A 20,243-nucleotide genomic window follows, 5' to 3' on the forward strand; every position below is an offset into this window, starting at 1 on the left:
GCTCTCTAGTATACGGATAGGCTGTATTCTCAGTGATGTCACCGCTGCTCTCTAGTATACGGATAGGCTGTATTCTCAGTGATGTCACCGCTGATCTCTAGTATACGGATAGGCTGTATTCTCAGTGATGTCACCGCTGATCTCTAGTATACGGATAGGCTTTATTCTCAGTGATGTCACTGCTCTCTAGTATACGGATAGGCTGTATTCTCAGTGATGTCACCGCTGATCTCTAGTATACGGATAGGCTGTATTCTCAGTGATGTCACTGCTCTCTAGTATACGGATAGGCTGTATTCTCAGTGATGTCACCGCTGCTCTCTAGTATACGGATAGGCTGTATTCTCAGTGATGTCACCGCTGCTCTCTAGTATATGGATAGGCTGTATTCTCAGTGATGTCACTGCTCTCTAGTATACGGATAGGCTGTATTCTCAGTGATGTCACTGCTCTCTAGTATATACATAGGCTGTATTCTCAGTGATGTCACTGCTCTCTAGTATACGGATAGGCTGTATTCTCAGTGATGTCACTGCTCTCTAGTATACGGATAGGCTGTATTCTCAGTGATGTCGCCGCTCTCTAGTATATACATAGGCTGTATTCTCAGTGATGTCACCGCTGCTCTCTAGTATACGGATAGGCTGTATTCTCAGTGATGTCACCGCTGCTCTCTAGTATACGGATAGGCTGTATTCTCAGTGATGTCACCGCTGCTCTCTAGTATACGGATAGGCTGTATTCTCAGTGATGTCACCGCTCTCTAGTATATACATAGGCTGTATTCTCAGTGATGTCACCGCTCTCTAGTATACGGATAGGCTGTATTCTCAGTGATGTCACTGCTCTCTAGTATACGGATAGGCTGTATTCTCAGTGATGTCACTGCTCTCTAGTATACGGATAGGCTGTATTCTCAGTGATGTCACCGCTCTCTAGTATATACATAGGCTGTATTCTCGGTGATGTCACCGCTCTCTAGTATACGGATAGGCTGTATTCTCAGTGATGTCACCGCTCTCTAGTATATGGATAGGCTGTATTCTCAGTGATGTCACCGCTCTCTAGTATACGGATAGGCTGTATTCTCAGTGATGTCACCGCTCTCTAGTATATGGATAGGCTGTATTCTCAGTGATGTCACCGCTCTCTAGTATACGGATAGGCTGTATTCTCAGTGATGTCACCGCTCTCTAGTATATGGATAGGCTGTATTCTCAGTGATGTCACCGCTGCTCTCTAGTATACGGATAGGCTGTATTCTCAGTGATGTCACCGCTCTCTAGTATACGGATAGGCTGTATTCTCAGTGATGTCACCGCTGCTCTCTAGTATACGGATAGGCTGTATTCTCAGTGATGTCGCCGCTCTCTAGTATATACATAGGCTGTATTCTCAGTGATGTCACCGCTGCTCTCTAGTATACGGATAGGCTGTATTCTCAGTGATGTCACCGCTGCTCTCTAGTATACGGATAGGCTGTATTCTCAGTGATGTCACCGCTGCTCTCTAGTATACGGATAGGCTGTATTCTCAGTGATGTCACCGCTCTCTAGTATATACATAGGCTGTATTCTCAGTGATGTCACCGCTCTCTAGTATACGGATAGGCTGTATTCTCAGTGATGTCACTGCTCTCTAGTATACGGATAGGCTGTATTCTCAGTGATGTCACTGCTCTCTAGTATACGGATAGGCTGTATTCTCAGTGATGTCACCGCTCTCTAGTATATACATAGGCTGTATTCTCGGTGATGTCACCGCTCTCTAGTATACGGATAGGCTGTATTCTCAGTGATGTCACCGCTCTCTAGTATATGGATAGGCTGTATTCTCAGTGATGTCACCGCTCTCTAGTATACGGATAGGCTGTATTCTCAGTGATGTCACCGCTCTCTAGTATATGGATAGGCTGTATTCTCAGTGATGTCACCGCTCTCTAGTATACGGATAGGCTGTATTCTCAGTGATGTCACCGCTCTCTAGTATATGGATAGGCTGTATTCTCAGTGATGTCACCGCTGCTCTCTAGTATACGGATAGGCTGTATTCTCAGTGATGTCACCGCTCTCTAGTATACGGATAGGCTGTATTCTCAGTGATGTCACCGCTGCTCTCTAGTATACGGATAGGCTGTATTCTCAGTGATGTCACTGCTCTCTAGTATACGGATAGGCTGTATACTCAGTGATGTCACCGCTGCTCTCTAGTATACGGATAGGCTGTATTCTCAGTGATGTCACCGCTGCTCTCTAGTATACGGATAGGCTGTATTCTCAGTGATGTCACCGCTCTCTAGTATATACGGATAGGCTGTATTCTCAGTGATGTCGCCGCTCTCTAGTATACGGATAGGCTGTATTCTCAGTGATGTCACCGCTCTCTAGTATATGGATAGGCTGTATTCTCAGTGATGTCACCGCTCTCTAGTATACGGATAGGCTGTATTCTCAGTGATGTCACCGCTCTCTAGTATATACATAGGCTGTATACTCAGTGATGTCACCGCTGCTCTCTAGTATACGGATAGGCTGTATTCTCAGTGATGTCACCGCTGCTCTCTAGTATACGGATAGGCTGTATTCTCAGTGATGTCACCGCTGCTCTCTAGTATACGGATAGGCTGTATTCTCAGTGATGTCACCGCTCTCTAGTATATGGATAGGCTGTATTCTCAGTGATGTCACTGCTCTCTAGTATACGGATAGGCTGTATTCTCAGTGATGTCACCGCTGCTCTCTAGTATACGGATAGGCTGTATTCTCAGTGATGTCACCGCTGATCTCTAGTATACGGATAGGCTGTATTCTCAGTGATGTCACCGCTGATCTCTAGTATACGGATAGGCTGTATTCTCAGTGATGTCACTGCTCTCTAGTATACGGATAGGCTGTATTCTCAGTGATGTCACCGCTGATCTCTAGTATACGGATAGGCTGTATTCTCAGTGATGTCACTGCTCTCTAGTATACGGATAGGCTGTATTCTCAGTGATGTCACCGCTGCTCTCTAGTATACGGATAGGCTGTATTCTCAGTGATGTCACCGCTGCTCTCTAGTATACGGATAGGCTGTATTCTCAGTGATGTCACCGCTGCTCTCTAGTATATGGATAGGCTGTATTCTCAGTGATGTCACCGCTGCTCTCTAGTATATGGATAGGCTGTATTCTCAGTGATGTCACTGCTCTCTAGTATACGGATAGGCTGTATTCTCAGTGATGTCACTGCTCTCTAGTATATACATAGGCTGTATTCTCAGTGATGTCACTGCTCTCTAGTATACGGATAGGCTGTATTCTCAGTGATGTCACTGCTCTCTAGTATACGGATAGGCTGTATTCTCAGTGATGTCGCCGCTCTCTAGTATATACATAGGCTGTATTCTCAGTGATGTCACCGCTGCTCTCTAGTATACGGATAGGCTGTATTCTCAGTGATGTCACCGCTGCTCTCTAGTATACGGATAGGCTGTATTCTCAGTGATGTCACCGCTGCTCTCTAGTATACGGATAGGCTGTATTCTCAGTGATGTCACCGCTCTCTAGTATATACATAGGCTGTATTCTCAGTGATGTCACCGCTCTCTAGTATACGGATAGGCTGTATTCTCAGTGATGTCACTGCTCTCTAGTATACGGATAGGCTGTATTCTCAGTGATGTCACTGCTCTCTAGTATACGGATAGGCTGTATTCTCAGTGATGTCACTGCTCTCTAGTATACGGATAGGCTGTATTCTCAGTGATGTCACCGCTCTCTAGTATATACATAGGCTGTATTCTCAGTGATGTCACCGCTCTCTAGTATATACATAGGCTGTATTCTCAGTGATGTCACCGCTCTCTAGTATACGGATAGGCTGTATTCTCAGTGATGTCACCGCTCTCTAGTATATGGATAGGCTGTATTCTCAGTGATGTCACCGCTGCTCTCTAGTATACGGATAGGCTGTATTCTCAGTGATGTCACCGCTCTCTAGTATACGGATAGGCTGTATTCTCAGTGATGTCACCGCTGCTCTCTAGTATACGGATAGGCTGTATCTTCACTGCTGATCTCTAGTATACGGATAGGCTGTATTCTCAGTGATGTCACCGCTCTCTAGTATACGGATAGGCTGTATTCTCAGTGATGTCACCGCTGCTCTCTAGTATATGGATAGGCTGTATTCTCAGTGATGTCACCGCTGCTCTCTAGTATATAGATAGGCTGTATTCTCAGTGATGTCACCGCTCTCTAGTATACGGATAGGCTGTATTATCAGTGATGTCACCGCTGATCTCTAGTATACGGATAGGCTGTATTCTCAGTGATGACGCCGCTCTCTAGTATACGGATAGGCTGTATTCTCAGTGATGTCGCCGCTCTCTAGTATACGGATAGGCTGTATTCTCAGTGATGTCGCCGCTCTCTAGTATACGGATAGGCTGTATTCTCAGTGATGTCACCGCTGCTCTCTAGTATACGGATAGGCTGTATTCTCAGTGATGTCACCGCTCTCTAGTATATGGATAGGCTGTATTCTCAGTGATGTCACCACTCTCTAGTATACGGATAGGCTGTATTCTCAGTGATGTCACCGCTGATCTCTAGTATACGGATAGGCTGTATTCTCAGTGATGTCACTGCTCTCTAGTATACGGATAGGCTGTATTCTCAGTGATGTCACCGCTGATCTCTAGTATACGGATAGGCTGTATTCTCAGTGATGTCACCGCTGCTCTCTAGTATATGGATAGGCTGTATTCTCAGTGATGTCACCGCTCTCTAGTATACGGATAGGCTGTATTCTCAGTGATGTCACTGCTCTCTAGTATACGGATAGGCTGTATTCTCAGTGATGTCACCGCTGCTCTCTAGTATACGGATAGGCTGTATTCTCAGTGATGTCACCGCTCTCTAGTATACGGATAGGCTGTATTCTCAGTGATGTCACCGCTGCTCTCTAGTATACGGATAGGCTGTATTCTCAGTGATGTCACCGCTGCTCTCTAGTATACGGATAGGTTGTATTCTCAGTGATGTCACCGCTCTCTAGTATACGGATAGGCTGTATTCTCAGTGATGTCACCGCTCTCTAGTATACGGATAGGCTGTATTCTCAGTGATGTCACCGCTCTCTAGTATATACATAGGCTGTATTCTCAGTGATGTCACCGCTCTCTAGTATACGGATAGGCTGTATTCTCAGTGATGTCGCCGCTGCTCTCTAGTATACGGATAGGCTGTATTCTCAGTGATGACGCCGCTCTCTAGTATACGGATAGGCTGTATTCTCAGTGATGTCGCCGCTCTCTAGTATACGGATAGGCTGTATTCTCAGTGATGTCGCCGCTCTCTAGTATACGGATAGGCTGTATTCTCAGTGATGTCACCGCTGCTCTCTAGTATACGGATAGGCTGTATTCTCAGTGATGTCACTGCTCTCTAGTATACGGATAGGCTGTATTCTCAGTGATGTCACTGCTCTCTAGTATATGGATAGGCTGTATTCTCAGTGATGTCACCACTCTCTAGTATACGGATAGGCTGTATTCTCAGTGATGTCACCGCTGATCTCTAGTATACGGATAGGCTGTATTCTCAGTGATGTCACTGCTCTCTAGTATACGGATAGGCTGTATTCTCAGTGATGTCACCGCTGATCTCTAGTATATACATAGGCTGTATTCTCAGTGATGTCACCGCTGCTCTCTAGTATACGGATAGGCTGTATTCTCAGTGATGTCACCGCTGCTCTCTAGTATATGGATAGGCTGTATTCTCAGTGATGTCACCGCTCTCTAGTATATGGATAGGCTGTATTCTCAGTGATGTCACTGCTCTCTAGTATACGGATAGGCTGTATTCTCAGTGATGTCACTGCTCTCTAGTATATACATAGGCTGTATTCTCAGTGATGTCACCGCTCTCTAGTATACGGATAGGCTGTATTCTCAGTGATGTCACTGCTCTCTAGTATATACATAGGCTGTATTCTCAGTGATGTCACTGCTCTCTAGTATACGGATAGGCTGTATTCTCAGTGATGTCACTGCTCTCTAGTATACGGATAGGCTGTATTCTCAGTGATGTCACCGCTCTCTAGTATACGGATAGGCTGTATTCTCAGTGATGTCACCGCTGATCTCTAGTATACGGATAGGCTGTATTCTCAGTGATGTCGCCGCTCTCTAGTATATACATAGGCTGTATTCTCAGTGATGTCACCGCTGCTCTCTAGTATACGGATAGGCTGTATTCTCAGTGATGTCACCGCTCTCTAGTATACGGATAGGCTGTATTCTCAGTGATGTCACTGCTCTCTAGTATACGGATAGGCTGTATTCTCAGTGATGTCACCGCTCTCTAGTATATACATAGGCTGTATACTCAGTGATGTCACCGCTCTCTAGTATACGGATAGGCTGTATTCTCAGTGATGTCACCGCTCTCTAGTATACGGATAGGCTGTATTCTCAGTGATGTCACCGCTCTCTAGTATACGGATAGGCTGTATTCTCAGTGATGTCACCGCTCTCTAGTATACGGATAGGCTGTATTCTCAGTGATGTCACCGCGCTCTAGTATACGGATAGGCTGTATTCTCAGTGATGTCACCGCTGCTCTCTAGTATACGGATAGGCTGTATCTTCACTGCTGATCTCTAGTATACGGATAGGCTGTATTCTCAGTGATGTCACTGCTGCTCTCTAGTATACGGATAGGCTGTATTCTCAGTGATGTCACCGCTCTCTAGTATACGGATAGGCTGTATTCTCAGTGATGTCACCGCTGATCTCTAGTATACGGATAGGCTGTATTCTCAGTGATGTCACTGCTCTCTAGTATACGGATAGGCTGTATTCTCAGTGATGTCACCGCTGATCTCTAGTATATACATAGGCTGTATTCTCAGTGATGTCACCGCTGCTCTCTAGTATACGGATAGGCTGTATTCTCAGTGATGTCACCGCTGCTCTCTAGTATATGGATAGGCTGTATTCTCAGTGATGTCACCGCTCTCTAGTATATGGATAGGCTGTATTCTCAGTGATGTCACTGCTCTCTAGTATACGGATAGGCTGTATTCTCAGTGATGTCACTGCTCTCTAGTATATACATAGGCTGTATTCTCAGTGATGTCACCGCTCTCTAGTATACGGATAGGCTGTATTCTCAGTGATGTCACTGCTCTCTAGTATATACATAGGCTGTATTCTCAGTGATGTCACTGCTCTCTAGTATACGGATAGGCTGTATTCTCAGTGATGTCACTGCTCTCTAGTATACGGATAGGCTGTATTCTCAGTGATGTCACCGCTCTCTAGTATACGGATAGGCTGTATTCTCAGTGATGTCACCGCTGATCTCTAGTATACGGATAGGCTGTATTCTCAGTGATGTCGCCGCTCTCTAGTATATACATAGGCTGTATTCTCAGTGATGTCACCGCTGCTCTCTAGTATACGGATAGGCTGTATTCTCAGTGATGTCACCGCTCTCTAGTATACGGATAGGCTGTATTCTCAGTGATGTCACTGCTCTCTAGTATACGGATAGGCTGTATTCTCAGTGATGTCACCGCTCTCTAGTATATACATAGGCTGTATACTCAGTGATGTCACCGCTCTCTAGTATACGGATAGGCTGTATTCTCAGTGATGTCACCGCTCTCTAGTATACGGATAGGCTGTATTCTCAGTGATGTCACCGCTCTCTAGTATACGGATAGGCTGTATTCTCAGTGATGTCACCGCTCTCTAGTATACGGATAGGCTGTATTCTCAGTGATGTCACCGCGCTCTAGTATACGGATAGGCTGTATTCTCAGTGATGTCACCGCTGCTCTCTAGTATACGGATAGGCTGTATCTTCACTGCTGATCTCTAGTATACGGATAGGCTGTATTCTCAGTGATGTCACTGCTGCTCTCTAGTATACGGATAGGCTGTATTCTCAGTGATGTCACCGCTCTCTAGTATACGGATAGGCTGTATTCTCAGTGATGTCACCGCTGCTCTCTAGTATATGGATAGGCTGTATTCTCAGTGATGTCACCGCTGCTCTCTAGTATACGGATAGGCTGTATTCTCAGTGATGTCACCGCTGCTCTCTAGTATACGGATAGGCTGTATTCTCAGTGATGTCACCGCTCTCTAGTATACGGATAGGCTGTATTCTCAGTGATGTCACCGCTCTCTAGTATATACATAGGCTGTATTCTCAGTGATGTCACCGCTCTCTAGTATACGGATAGGCTGTATTCTCAGTGATGTCGCTGCTCTCTAGTATACGGATAGGCTGTATTCTCAGTGATGTCACCGCTCTCTAGTATATACATAGGCTGTATTCTCAGTGATGTCACCGCTGCTCTCTAGTATACGGATAGGCTGTATTCTCAGTGATGTCACCGCTCTCTAGTATACGGATAGGCTGTATTCTCAGTGATGTCACCGCTCTCTAGTATACGGATAGGCTGTATTCTCAGTGATGTCACCGCTCTCTAGTATACGGATAGGCTGTATTCTCAGTGATGTCACCGCTCTCTAGTATATGGATAGGCTGTATTCTCAGTGATGTCACTGCTCTCTAGTATACGGATAGGCTGTATTCTCAGTGATGTCACTGCTCTCTAGTATACGGATAGGCTGTATTCTCAGTGATGTCACCGCTCTCTAGTATACGGATAGGCTGTATTCTCAGTGATGTCACTGCTCTCTAGTATACGGATAGGCTGTATTCTCAGTGATGTCACCGCTGCTCTCTAGTATACGGATAGGCTGTATACTGAGTGATGTCACCGCTCTCTAGTATACGGATAGGCTGTATTCTCAGTGATGTCACCGCTCTCTAGTATATGGATAGGCTGTATTCTCAGTGATGTCACCGCTCTCTAGTATATGGATAGGCTGTATTCTCAGTGATGACGCCGCTGATCTCCATGGTCAGTAATGAGATGTACAGCATTAACCCTTTCCTCCCTGTCTTGCAGGCGACCTCTCCTGAGCATTATATAGAGAAGTTTAACCTCGCCCTGAGCCAGTATATGGGGGCCCTGCACAGCATTGTCCCCCTCTTCATCTACATGGTAAGTTGTACACTATGATGAGACGCCCCGTACACCCTGTGGTGGGAGTGGTCTATGAACAGTCATTCATCAGTGCAAGCCCCTCCCACTCAGATCCAGGCTGGCTGCTATGTGCGAATTGTTGGCAAGTTATGGTTAGTAATATGAGGGGCAGTTATGTGGCCCCAGATGCTGCCCCCATATTTCCTCCTACCTCTCCCCTTCATGTGTCCTCTTCCCCTTCCCCCATATGTCTACTCCCGCCCCATGTGTTCCCTCACCTCCATATGGCTCCTCCCCCCCACCCCCCATATGGCTCCTCTCTCCCCCCCACCCCCCATATGGCTCCTCTCTCCCCCCCACCCCCCCATATGGCTCCTCTCTCCCCCCCACCCCCCATATGGCTCTTCTCCCCCCCCCCCCCACCTCATTTTTGCTTTTTTTGATTTTCCCAGAACAAGTTTTATATAGAAACCAAACTGAACAGAGACCTGAAGGACGATCTGATCCAGCTCTTCACTGACCACGTTGCTGACAAGCACATTTACAGTTTGATGCGTAAGTATGCGCAGATCTGGTTCCTCCCTGGGAGCGTTACTGGGCGTCGGGGGCCCGTCCCCCTGGGAGCGTTACTGGGCGTCGGGGCCCGTCCCCCTGGGAGCGTTACTGGGCGTCGGGGCCCGTCCCCCTGGGAGCGTTACTGGGCGTCGGGGCCCGTCCCCCTGGGAGCGTTACTGGGCGTCGGGGCCCGTCCCCCTGGGAGCGTTACTGGGCGTCGGGGCCCGTCCCCCTGGGAGCGTTACTGGGCGTCGGGGCCCGTCCCCCTGGGAGCGTTACTGGGCGTCGGGGCCCGTCCCCCTGGGAGCGTTACTGGGCGTCGGGGCCCGTCCCCCTGGGAGCGTTACTGGGCGTCGGGGCCCGTCCCCCTGGGAGCGTTACTGGGCGTCGGGGCCCGTCCCCCTGGGAGCGTTACTGGGCGTCGGGGCCCGTTCCCCCTGGGGAGCGTTACTGGGCGTCGGGGCCCGTCCCCCTGGGAGCGTTACTGGGCGTCGGGGCCCGTCCCCCTGGGAGCGTTACTGGGCGTCGGGGCCCGTCCCCCTGGGAGCGTTACTGGGCGTCGGGGCCCGTCCCCCTGGGAGCGTTACTGGGCGTCGGGGCCCGTCCCCCTGGGAGCGTTACTGGGCGTCGGGGCCCGTCCCCCTGGGAGCGTTACTGGGCGTCGGGGCCCGTCCCCCTGGGAGCGTTACTGGGCGTCGGGGCCCGTCCCCCGGGGAGCGTTACTGGGCGTCGGGGCCCGTCCCCCGGGGAGCGTTACTGGGCGTCGGGGCCCGTCCCCCGGGGAGCGTTACTGGGCGTCGGGGCCCGTCCCCCGGGGAGCGTTACTGGGCGTCGGGGCCCGTCCCCCGGGGAGCGTTACTGGGCGTCGGGGCCCGTCCCCCGGGGAGCGTTACTGGGCGTCGGGGCCCGTCCCCCGGGGAGCGTTACTGGGTGTCGGGTCCTCCCCGGGGTGATGTAGCCGGGCAGCTTGTCACTGCTGGTCTTTGGGTCGGAGATGTTGTTGTACGTTTCACCGTCTCTTTCTTCCTTTCAGCCCTGTTACTAGAGGCGCAGTCTACGCCCTTCCAGATCACTCCCTCTACCATGGCGAGCATAGTGAAGGGGCTGTACACTCTGAGACCAGGTAACCCTCAGGCCCGTCTTGTACCCCCTCCCCCTCTACTGCTCCTGTATGGTCATTTCTATTTGCACCCCTTCTATACCGATATATCTTTCAGAATGGGTCCAGCTTGCCCCAGCGCTCTTCTCCAAGTTCATCCCCAATATTCTGCCACCAGCCATGGAATCGGAGCTGCCGGACTACGCGGCCCAGGACCAGAAGCTGCAGCGAGACCTCATGCAGAATGGCTTCAACAGGTCAGTGACTGTGATGTCATCAGATCCCTGCCAGGCACATGACCACGCCAGCAGCGTCCTAAGATGTGATGTCATCCCCCACTAAGCTCTGCTCTGTTACGCAGGGGTTGGTAGAGTGTTTGGAGGGGGCAGCACTGAGCACATCACTGCAGACTGGACTGAACTGAACTCCCCCAATTCTATAAATACCACCAGGGCCATCTTCACACATTGGTGGGCCCAGTGCAAAGGTTTCATAAGTGTCCCCTCCCCAAATTTCACCGCCTGCTATTATATCTATCTGAAGACTGCCAAACCTGGGATCTTATAAGGTGTCGTTCAGCGGGTGACAATGTGTCCTGTGCCTGATGGAACGTTCCGCCGGTCAGAGACGTTGTGTCCTCACCAGTGATAATGGTTATTGTACCTTGTAGTGGATATCACTGGAGAGGGGGCGGCTGGGGGTTGTCCTCTAGAAAGATCAGGCATGGACACGGGCAAATGGGGACTTTACTCAGAATTGTATGTAATTGTTTGGCTCAGAGGGGTATTACATAAGAATACCCCAGGGGTTAGGCTCAGGGGGGTATTACATAAGAATACCCCGGGGTTTAGGCTCAGGGGGGGTATTTCATAAGAATACCCCTGGGATTAGGCTCAGGGGGGTATTACATAAGAATACCCCAGGGATTAGGCTCAGGGGGGTATAACATAAGAATACCCCTGGGATTAGGCTCAGGGGGGTATTGCATAAGAATACCCCAGGGATTAGGCTCAGGGGGGTATTACATAAGAATACCCCTGGGATTAGGATCAGGGGGGTATTACATAAGAATACCCAGGGATTAGGCTCAGGGGGGTATTACATAAAAATACCCCTGGGATTAGGCTCAGGGGGGTATTACATAAGAATACCCCTGGGATTAGGCTCAGGGGGGTATTACATAACAATACCCCTGGGATTAGGCTCAGGGGGGTATTACATAAGAATACCCCAGGGATTAGGCTCAGAGGGGTATTACATAAGAATACCCCTGGGATTAGGCTCAGGGGGGTATTACATAAAAAATACCCCAGGGATTAGGCTCAGGGGGGTATTACATAAAAATACCCCTGGGATTAGGCTCAGAGGGGTATTACATAAGAATACCCCAGGGTTTAGGCTCAGGGGGGTATAACATAAGAATACCCCTGGGATTAGGCTCAGGGGGGTATTACATAACAATACCCCTGGGATTAGGCTCAGGGGGGTATTACATAAAAATACCCCAGGGTTTAGGCTCAGGGGGGTATAACATAAGAATACCCCTGGGATTAGGCTCAGGGGGGTATTACATAACAATACCCCTGGGATTAGGCTCAGGGGGGTATTGCATAAGAATACCCCAGGGATTAGGCTCAGGGGGGTATTACATAAGAATACCCCTGGGATTAGGCTCAGGGGGGTATTACATAAGAATACCCCAGGGATTAGGCTCAGGGGGGTATTACATAAGAATACCCCAGGGATTAGGCTCAGGGGGGTATTACATAAGAATACCCCTGGGATTAGGCTCAGGGGGGTATTACATAAGAATACCCCTGGGATTAGGCTCAGGGGGGAAGGGGGGTATTACATAAGAATACCCCTGGGATTAGGCTCAGGGGGGTATTACATGAGAATACCCCTGGGATTAGGCTCAGGGGGGTATTACATGAGAATACCCCTGGGATTAGGCTCAGGGGGGTATTACATGAGAATACCCCTGGGATTAGGCTCAGGGGGGTATTACATAAGAATACCCCCTGGGATTAGGCTCAGGGGGATATTACATAAGAATACCCCTGGGATTAGGCTCAGGGGGGTATTACATAAGAATACCCCTGGGATTAGGCTCAGGGGGATATTACATACGAATACCCCTGGGATTAGACTCAGGGGGGTATTACATGAGAATACCCCTGGGATTAGGCTCAGGGGGGTATTACATAAGAATACCCCTGGGATTAGGCTCAGGGGGGTATTACATAAAAAATACCCCAGGGATTAGGCTCAGGGGGGTATTACATAAAAATACCCCTGGGATTAGGCTCAGAGGGGTATTACATAAGAATACCCCAGGGTTTAGGCTCAGGGGGGTATAACATAAGAATACCCCTGGGATTAGGCTCAGGGGGGTATTACATAACAATACCCCTGGGATTAGGCTCAGGGGGGTATTACATAAAAATACCCCAGGGTTTAGGCTCAGGGGGGTATAACATAAGAATACCCCTGGGATTAGGCTCAGGGGGGTATTACATAACAATACCCCTGGGATTAGGCTCAGGGGGGTATTGCATAAGAATACCCCAGGGATTAGGCTCAGGGGGGTATTACATAAGAATACCCCTGGGATTAGGCTCAGGGGGGTATTACATAAGAATACCCCAGGGATTAGGCTCAGGGGGGTATTACATAAGAATACCCCAGGGATTAGGCTCAGGGGGGTATTACATAAGAATACCCCTGGGATTAGGCTCAGGGGGGTATTACATAAGAATACCCCTGGGATTAGGCTCAGGGGGGAAGGGGGTATTACATAAGAATACCCCTGGGATTAGGCTCAGGGGGGTATTACATGAGAATACCCCTGGGATTAGGCTCAGGGGGGTATTACATGAGAATACCCCTGGGATTAGGCTCAGGGGGGTATTACATGAGAATACCCCTGGGATTAGGCTCAGGGGGGTATTACATAAGAATACCCCTGGGATTAGGCTCAGGGGGATATTACATAAGAATACCCCTGGGATTAGGCTCAGGGGGGTATTACATAAGAATACCCCTGGGATTAGGCTCAGGGGGATATTACATACGAATACCCCTGGGATTAGACTCAGGGGGGTATTACATGAGAATACCCCTGGGATTAGGCTCAGGGGGGTATTACATAAGAATACCCCTGGGATTAGGCTCAGGGGGGTATTACATAAGAATACCCCTGGGATTAGGCTCAGGGGGATATTACATACGAATACCCCTGGGATTAGGCTCAGGGGGGGTATTACATAAGGATACCCCTGGGATTAGGCTCAGGGGGGTATTACACAAGTATACCCCTGGGATTAGGCTCAGGGGGGGTTTACATAAGAATACCCCTGGGATTAGGCTCAGGGGGGGTTTACATAAGAATACCCCTGGGATTAGGCTCAGGGGGGTATTACATACGAATACCCCTGGGATTAGGCTCAGGGGGGTATTACACAAGTATACCCCTGGGATTAGGCTCAGGGGGGGTTTACATAAGAATACCCCTGGGATTAGGCTCAGGGGGGGTTTACATAAGAATACCCCTGGGATTAGGCTCAGGGGGGTATTACATACGAATACCCCTGGGATTAGGCTCAGGGGGGTATTACATTATCTATGTGACAGTATAGTATGCTCTGTGATTGATAGGAGAGGCGATAACACGGACCGTCCTCACTGCCCTCTCCCCCGGGGGGCACACAGGGTTCTCTGTAAGATGATGAGTGAGAGGAGACGTCTTAGCCCTCCCGGATCCTGAGATATTGGGCTCTGAAGATGATCTTGGATTCATTACAGGTGAGAATCTCTAATTGCCCTTACACCGCTGGAGCGATTTGCTGTCGGGATTGAGATCTGCATTGGGGTGTCGGTGCCAAACATGATCCCCAGCAAATCCTTCCGAATCTAGAAGGGCGATCATGAGATTCTCTTCTTTTGAATCCAAGATCATCATCATAGCCCTACGGGATCCTGAGCGATTGGCATCAGTGAGGGCTCGTTCACATCTGCGCCCGGTCTCTGTTCTGCAAGTTTCTGTTTCCTGCACAAAACAGAGGCAAGAGACGGAAACCTGCCGGAGTCTTCATCTGAATGGGTGAGAAAGCTGTCCGGCCGTGCGTTTTATGCGTTCTGCTGCGAAACCGGGTTTTTTTTAATCCGGACACAGTCGGACATGCATTTAAATAAAATGGTTTTGCAGCGGAGAGCATAAAACACTCACCGCCGCTCACGGCCGGACCCGGTCTGTGGTTTCCATCGTCTTGCATGAGAAGACAGAAACCACAGAATGGAGACCTGAACGCAGGTGTGAACCTAGTGTAAGACATACTACATATGTCCTCTGCAGCTGGGAAAGGGTTAAAGACCTCCTGCAGTTGTCCCCACAATTTAGTGTCCTCCTCCTACCACACAGGAATAAAAAAACCCACCACTAACGCTGGCCTCTCCTCGCTCCCCTGCTGTCCTGGGGCTTCAGGGATGTCCTCATATCTACAGCTCCCGGGAACAGAGGGGTGAGGCAGAGAGCCGACGGCAGCATGTGCAGGATTTGTCCCATCGGCCCCCCCCAACATAGAGCCCAATACAAGTGCACCTTTGGTCGTATGGTTAAAGTGGCCCTGAATACCGCCATTGTGTGAGGGTCGTGGCCTTCTCACCACATCATTTTCTTCCTTTCTATCCTCAGAGGTGACCAGTCTCGGAAAAGAGCAGGAGAAGAGTTGTCCTACAGTGAGTATTGAGTTGTGGCCCCTGGAGAATGCAGCAGCTTTGGAGCTCTGGTCACGTTGCCGCAAAACCCCATTCACATGACAGAAAGGCACAGCCTTATTACAGGGAGCCTGCCTGGCCTCTGTGCTGTAGGTGTATATATAGGTGGCTCCGATTCCCCAGGATGGCACAGTGGTGTATACACCAGTGAGTGCAGCCGCTTCATCACCAATCTTAAACATTCACAGCTGGAGCGAGGTTGAGGCAGAGGAAGAGGTGCGGCGGGAGCAAAGGTGCGGCAGAGGAGGAGGAGGTGCGGCAGGAGCCAGGCAGAGGAGGAGGTGCGGCGGGAGCCAGGCAGAGGAGGAGGTGCGGCGGGAGCCAGGCAGAGGAGGAGGTGCGGCGGGAGCCAGGCAGAGGAGGAGGTGCGGCGGGAGCCAGGCAGAGGAGGAGGTGTGGCGGGAGCGAGGGTGCAGCAGAGGAGGAGGTGCGGCGGGAGCGAGGGTGCGGCAGAGGAGGAGGTGTGGCGAGGGTGAGGAGGAGGTGCGGCGGGAGCGAGGGTGCGGCAGAGGAGGAGGTGCGGCAGGAGTGAGGGTGCAGCAGAGGAGGAGGTGCGGCGGGAGCCAGGCAGAGGAGGAGGTGTGGCGGGAGCGAGGGTGCAGCAGAGGAGGAGGAGGTGCGGCGGGAGCCAGGCAGAGGAGGAGGTGCGGCGGGAGCGAGGGTGCAGCAGAGGAGGAGGAGGTGCGGCAGGAGCCACGCAGAGGAGGAGGTGCGGCGGGAGCCAGGCAGAGGAGGAGGTGCGGCGGGAGCAAAGGTGCGGCAGAGGAGGAGGAGGTGCGGCGGGAGCCAGGCAGAGGAGGAGGAGGTGCGGCGGGAGCCAGGCAGAGGAGGAGGTGCGGCGGGAGCCAGGCAGAGGAGGAGGTGCGGCGGGAGCCAGGCAGAGGAGGAGGTGCGGCGGGAGCCAGGCAGAGGAGGAGGTGCGGCGGGAGCCAGGCAGAGGAGGAGGTGCGGCGGGAGCCAGGCAGAGGAGGAGGTGCGGCGGGAGCGAGGGTGCAGCAGAGGAGGAGGAGGTGCGGCAGGAGCCACGCAGAGGAGGAGGTGCGGCGGGAGCCAGGCAGAGGAGGAGGTGCGGCGGGAGCAAAGGTGCGGCAGAGGAGGAGGAGGTGCGGCGGGAGCCAGGCAGAGGAGGAGGTGCGGCGGGAGCCAGGCAGAGGAGGAGGTGCGGCGGGAGCCAGGCAGAGGAGGAGGTGCGGCGGGAGCCAGGCAGAGGAGGAGGTGTGGCGGGAGCGAGGGTGCAGCAGAGGAGGAGGTGCGGCGGGAGCCAGGCAGAGGAGGAGGTGTGGCGGGAGCGAGGGTGCAGCAGAGGAGGAGGAGGTGCGGCAGGAGCGAGGGTGCAGCAGAGGAGGAGGTGCGGCAGGAGCCAGGCAGAGGAGGAGGTGTGGTGGGAGCGAGGGTGCAGCAGAGGAGGAGGAGGTGCGGCGGGAGCGAGGGTGCAGCAGAGGAGGAGGAGGTGCGGCGGGAGCCAGGCAGAGGAGGAGGTGTGGCGGGAGCGAGGGTGCAGCAGAGGAGGAGGAGGTGCGGCAGGAGCGAGGGTGCAGCAGAGGAGGAGGTGCGGCGGGAGCCAGGCAGAGGAGGAGGTGTGGTGGGAGCGAGGGTGCAGCAGAGGAGGAGGTGTGGTGGGAGCGAGGGTGCAGCAGAGGAGGAGGAGGTGCGGCGGGAGCGAGGGTGCAGCAGAGGAGGAGGAGGTGCGGCGGGAGCCAGGCAGAGGAGGAGGTGTGGCGGGAGCGAGGGTGCAGCAGAGGAGGAGGAGGTGCGGCAGGAGCGAGGGTGCAGCAGAGGAGGAGGTGCGGCGGGAGCCAGGCAGAGGAGGAGGTGTGGTGGGAGCGAGGGTGCAGCAGAGGAGGAGGTGTGGCGGGAGCGAGGGTGCAGCAGAGGAGGAGGAGGTGCGGCAGGAGCCAGGCAGAGGAGTGGGGAGATGTGAATGTAAGGACATGGTGGTAGTTTCATCATACATGAACACATTGGGGAGATCTATTAACCCATTCCTGATGGATGTCAGATATTTTCTGTATTACATAGCGGGAATCCAAGGTTACCGCTGCTGTGACCGAGGCGCCATTTTCTTGGCAGCATGTGGGAAGGCTCGCTCGTTCCCATGACCCCCCCCCCCCCCCCCCCTATGGAGACTGGAATAAAGTAAAACACACGAGATGTCTCTACGGTGCGCGCCATAACGGGAGAAATCTAAGGCGCCGAATACGTAGAATTATTTTATGTGATCATCATGGTAATAAATATGAGTAATAATTCTACCTAATAATTTCATTTACCTTTTATTTTCGGCTGTTTCGCTTTTTATAAAAATGTAACTAAATAGTGACCAAAGCGTCAGACGTTCCTCTAATGGTTGACCTAAGAAGTCCACCTGGCCCCGCCCTATGCGACCCCAAACACAAGAAATAACAAGGCAGGGAGTCGACAACAAAACTGTCAATGGGGAAGGGGTTAAAACTCGTGCCTAGGAGAAGTAAAATAGCAGCCCACAATAACCAATCAGGATGCAGCTTTCACTTGTATACTGTGAGTGTGATTGTGGTGGTTGTCGGACTACTCCTGATGGTTGTCGTCTTGTATTTTCAGATGGTTCATGCAGCAGTTCTCAGAGTTACAGATAAGGCGGTTTCTGTTCCTCCTGTGCGACAGTGGCACCAATTGGACTGAGTGCAGAGGGTTCGGTGGAGCCATGTGGACTGTTCATCAGCGTCATGCTCTCCTGGCTGTATATACATAGGAACATTATATATATATCTATATATATTTTTGTTTTAAAGACTTGAACTCTTGCTGCTAACAGATGGGTGAGAGACTGAGCCGCGATCTCTTGGCAGAGCGCTCCCTACTCCAAATCCCCGGCAGAACGCTCCCTACTCCTGATCCCCGGCTCATTTCAGCTGCTTTTTCATTTGTATAAAAGTTGTAAAACAAAAAAAAAAATTGAAAAGAAAGAAACGTGACCCCCGAGCTGTGCTTTGTTATTGTACCGCTGCTCAGGTCTGGGTTGTTCCTTACGTCCCTGTATTATTGCTGCAGGCTGGGCCTTTACCTCCTCCCCTCTTCTTGTCTGTTGCTGCAGGCTGGGCCTTTACCTCCTCCCCTCCCCTCTTCTTGTCCGTTGCTGCAGGTTGTCCCTTTACCTCCTCCCCTCCCCTCTTCTTGTCTGTTGCTGCAGGTTGTCCCTTTACCTCCTCCCCTCCCCTCTTCTTGTCCGTTGCGGCAGGTTGTCCCTTTACTTCCTCCCCTCCCCTCTTCTTGTCCATTGCTGCAGGTTGTCCCTTTACTTCCTCCCCTCCCCTCTTCTTGTCCATTGCTGCAGGTTGTCCCTTTACTTCCTCCCCTCCCCTCTTCTTGTCCGTTGCTGCAGGTTGTCCCTTTACCTCCTCCCCTCCCCTCTTCTTGTCCGTTGCTGTAGGTTGGCCCTTTACCTCCTCCCCTCCCCTCTTCTTGTCCGTTGCTGTAGGTTGGCCCTTTACCTCCTCCCCTCCCCTCGTCCATTTCTGAAGGTTGTCCCTTTACCTCCTCCCCTCTTCTTCTCTGTTGCTGCAGGTTGGGCCTTTACCTCCTCCCCTCCCCTCTTCTTGTCCGGTGCGGCAGGTTGTCCCTTTACCTCCTCCCCTCCCCTCTTCTTGTCCATTGCTGCAGGTTGTCCCTTTACCTCCTCCCCTCCCCTCTTCTTGTCCGTTGCGGCAGGTTGTCCCTTTACCTCCTCCCCTCCCCTCTTCTTGTCCGTTGCGGCAGGTTGTCCCTTTACCTCCTCCCCTCCCCTCTTTTTGTCCATTGCTGCAGGTTGTCCCTTTACCTCCTCCCCTCCCCTCTTCTTGTCCATTGCTGCAGGTTGTCCCTTTACCTCCTCCCCTCCCCTCTTCTTGTCCGTTGCTGCAGGTTGTCCCTTTACTTCCTCCCCTCCCCTCTTCTTGTCCATTGCTGCAGGTTGTCCCTTTACCTCCTCCCCTCCCCTCTTCTTGTCCGTTGCTGCAGGTTGTCCCTTTACCTCCTCCCCTCCCCTCTTCTTGTCCGTTGCTGCAGGTTGTCCCTTTACCTCCTCCCCTCCCCTCCCCTCTTCTTGTCCGTTGCTGCAGGTTGTCCCTTTACTTCCTCCCCTCCCCTCTTCTTGTCCATTGCTGCAGGTTGTCCCTTTACCTCCTCCCCTCTTCTTGTCCATTGCTGCAGGTTGTCCCTTTACCTCCTCCCCTCCCCTCTTCTTGTCCATTGCTGCAGGTTGTCCCTTTACCTCCTCCCCTCCCCTCTTCTTGTCCGTTGCTGCAGGTTGTCCCTTTACCTCCTCCCCTCCCCTCCCCTCTTCTTGTCCGTTGCTGCAGGTTGTCCCTTTACCTCCTCCCCTCCCCTCTTCTTGTCCGTTGCTGCAGGTTGTCCCTTTACCTCCTCCCCTCCCCTCTTCTTGTCCGTTGCTGCAGGTTGTCCCTTTACCTCCTCCCCTCCCCTCTTCTTGTCCATTGCTGCAGGTTGTCCCTTTACCTCCTCCCCTCCCCTCTTCTTCTCCGTTGCTGCAGGTTGTCCCTTTACCTCCTCCCCTCTTTTTGTCCGTTGCTGCAGGTTGTCCCTTTACCTCCTCCCCTGTTCTTGTCCATTGCTGCAGGTTGTCCCTTTACCCCCTCCCCTCTTCTTGTCCGTTGCTGCAGGTTGTCCCTTTACCTCCTCCCCTCTTCTTGTCCGTTGCTGCAGGTTGTCCCTTTACCTCCTCCCCTCCCCTCTTCTTGTCCATTGCTGCAGGTTGTCCCTTTACCTCCTCCCCTGTTCTTGTC

General features: G+C 51.7%; 1 protein-coding gene across 1 annotated transcript in view; it reads left to right on the forward strand.

The window, feature by feature from the left end:
• Positions 1 to 18,398, forward strand: part of CACUL1 (CDK2 associated cullin domain 1) — a 22,896-nt gene extending 4,498 nt beyond the window's left edge. Inside the window, exons 4-9 of the mRNA XM_075258411.1 lie at positions 8,976 to 9,071; positions 9,506 to 9,608; positions 10,642 to 10,731; positions 10,826 to 10,964; positions 15,401 to 15,444; positions 18,064 to 18,398. Coding sequence (XP_075114512.1) covers positions 8,976 to 9,071; positions 9,506 to 9,608; positions 10,642 to 10,731; positions 10,826 to 10,964; positions 15,401 to 15,444; positions 18,064 to 18,098 — 507 coding nt within the window. The 3' untranslated portion in view covers positions 18,099 to 18,398. The remainder of the gene's footprint in view (positions 1 to 8,975; positions 9,072 to 9,505; positions 9,609 to 10,641; positions 10,732 to 10,825; positions 10,965 to 15,400; positions 15,445 to 18,063) is intronic.
• The last annotated feature ends 1,845 nt before the right edge of the window (positions 18,399 to 20,243 follow it).

Source organism: Leptodactylus fuscus, chromosome 10, assembly GCF_031893055.1.
Source record: "Leptodactylus fuscus isolate aLepFus1 chromosome 10, aLepFus1.hap2, whole genome shotgun sequence".
Lineage (NCBI taxonomy): Eukaryota > Metazoa > Chordata > Amphibia > Anura > Leptodactylidae > Leptodactylus > Leptodactylus fuscus.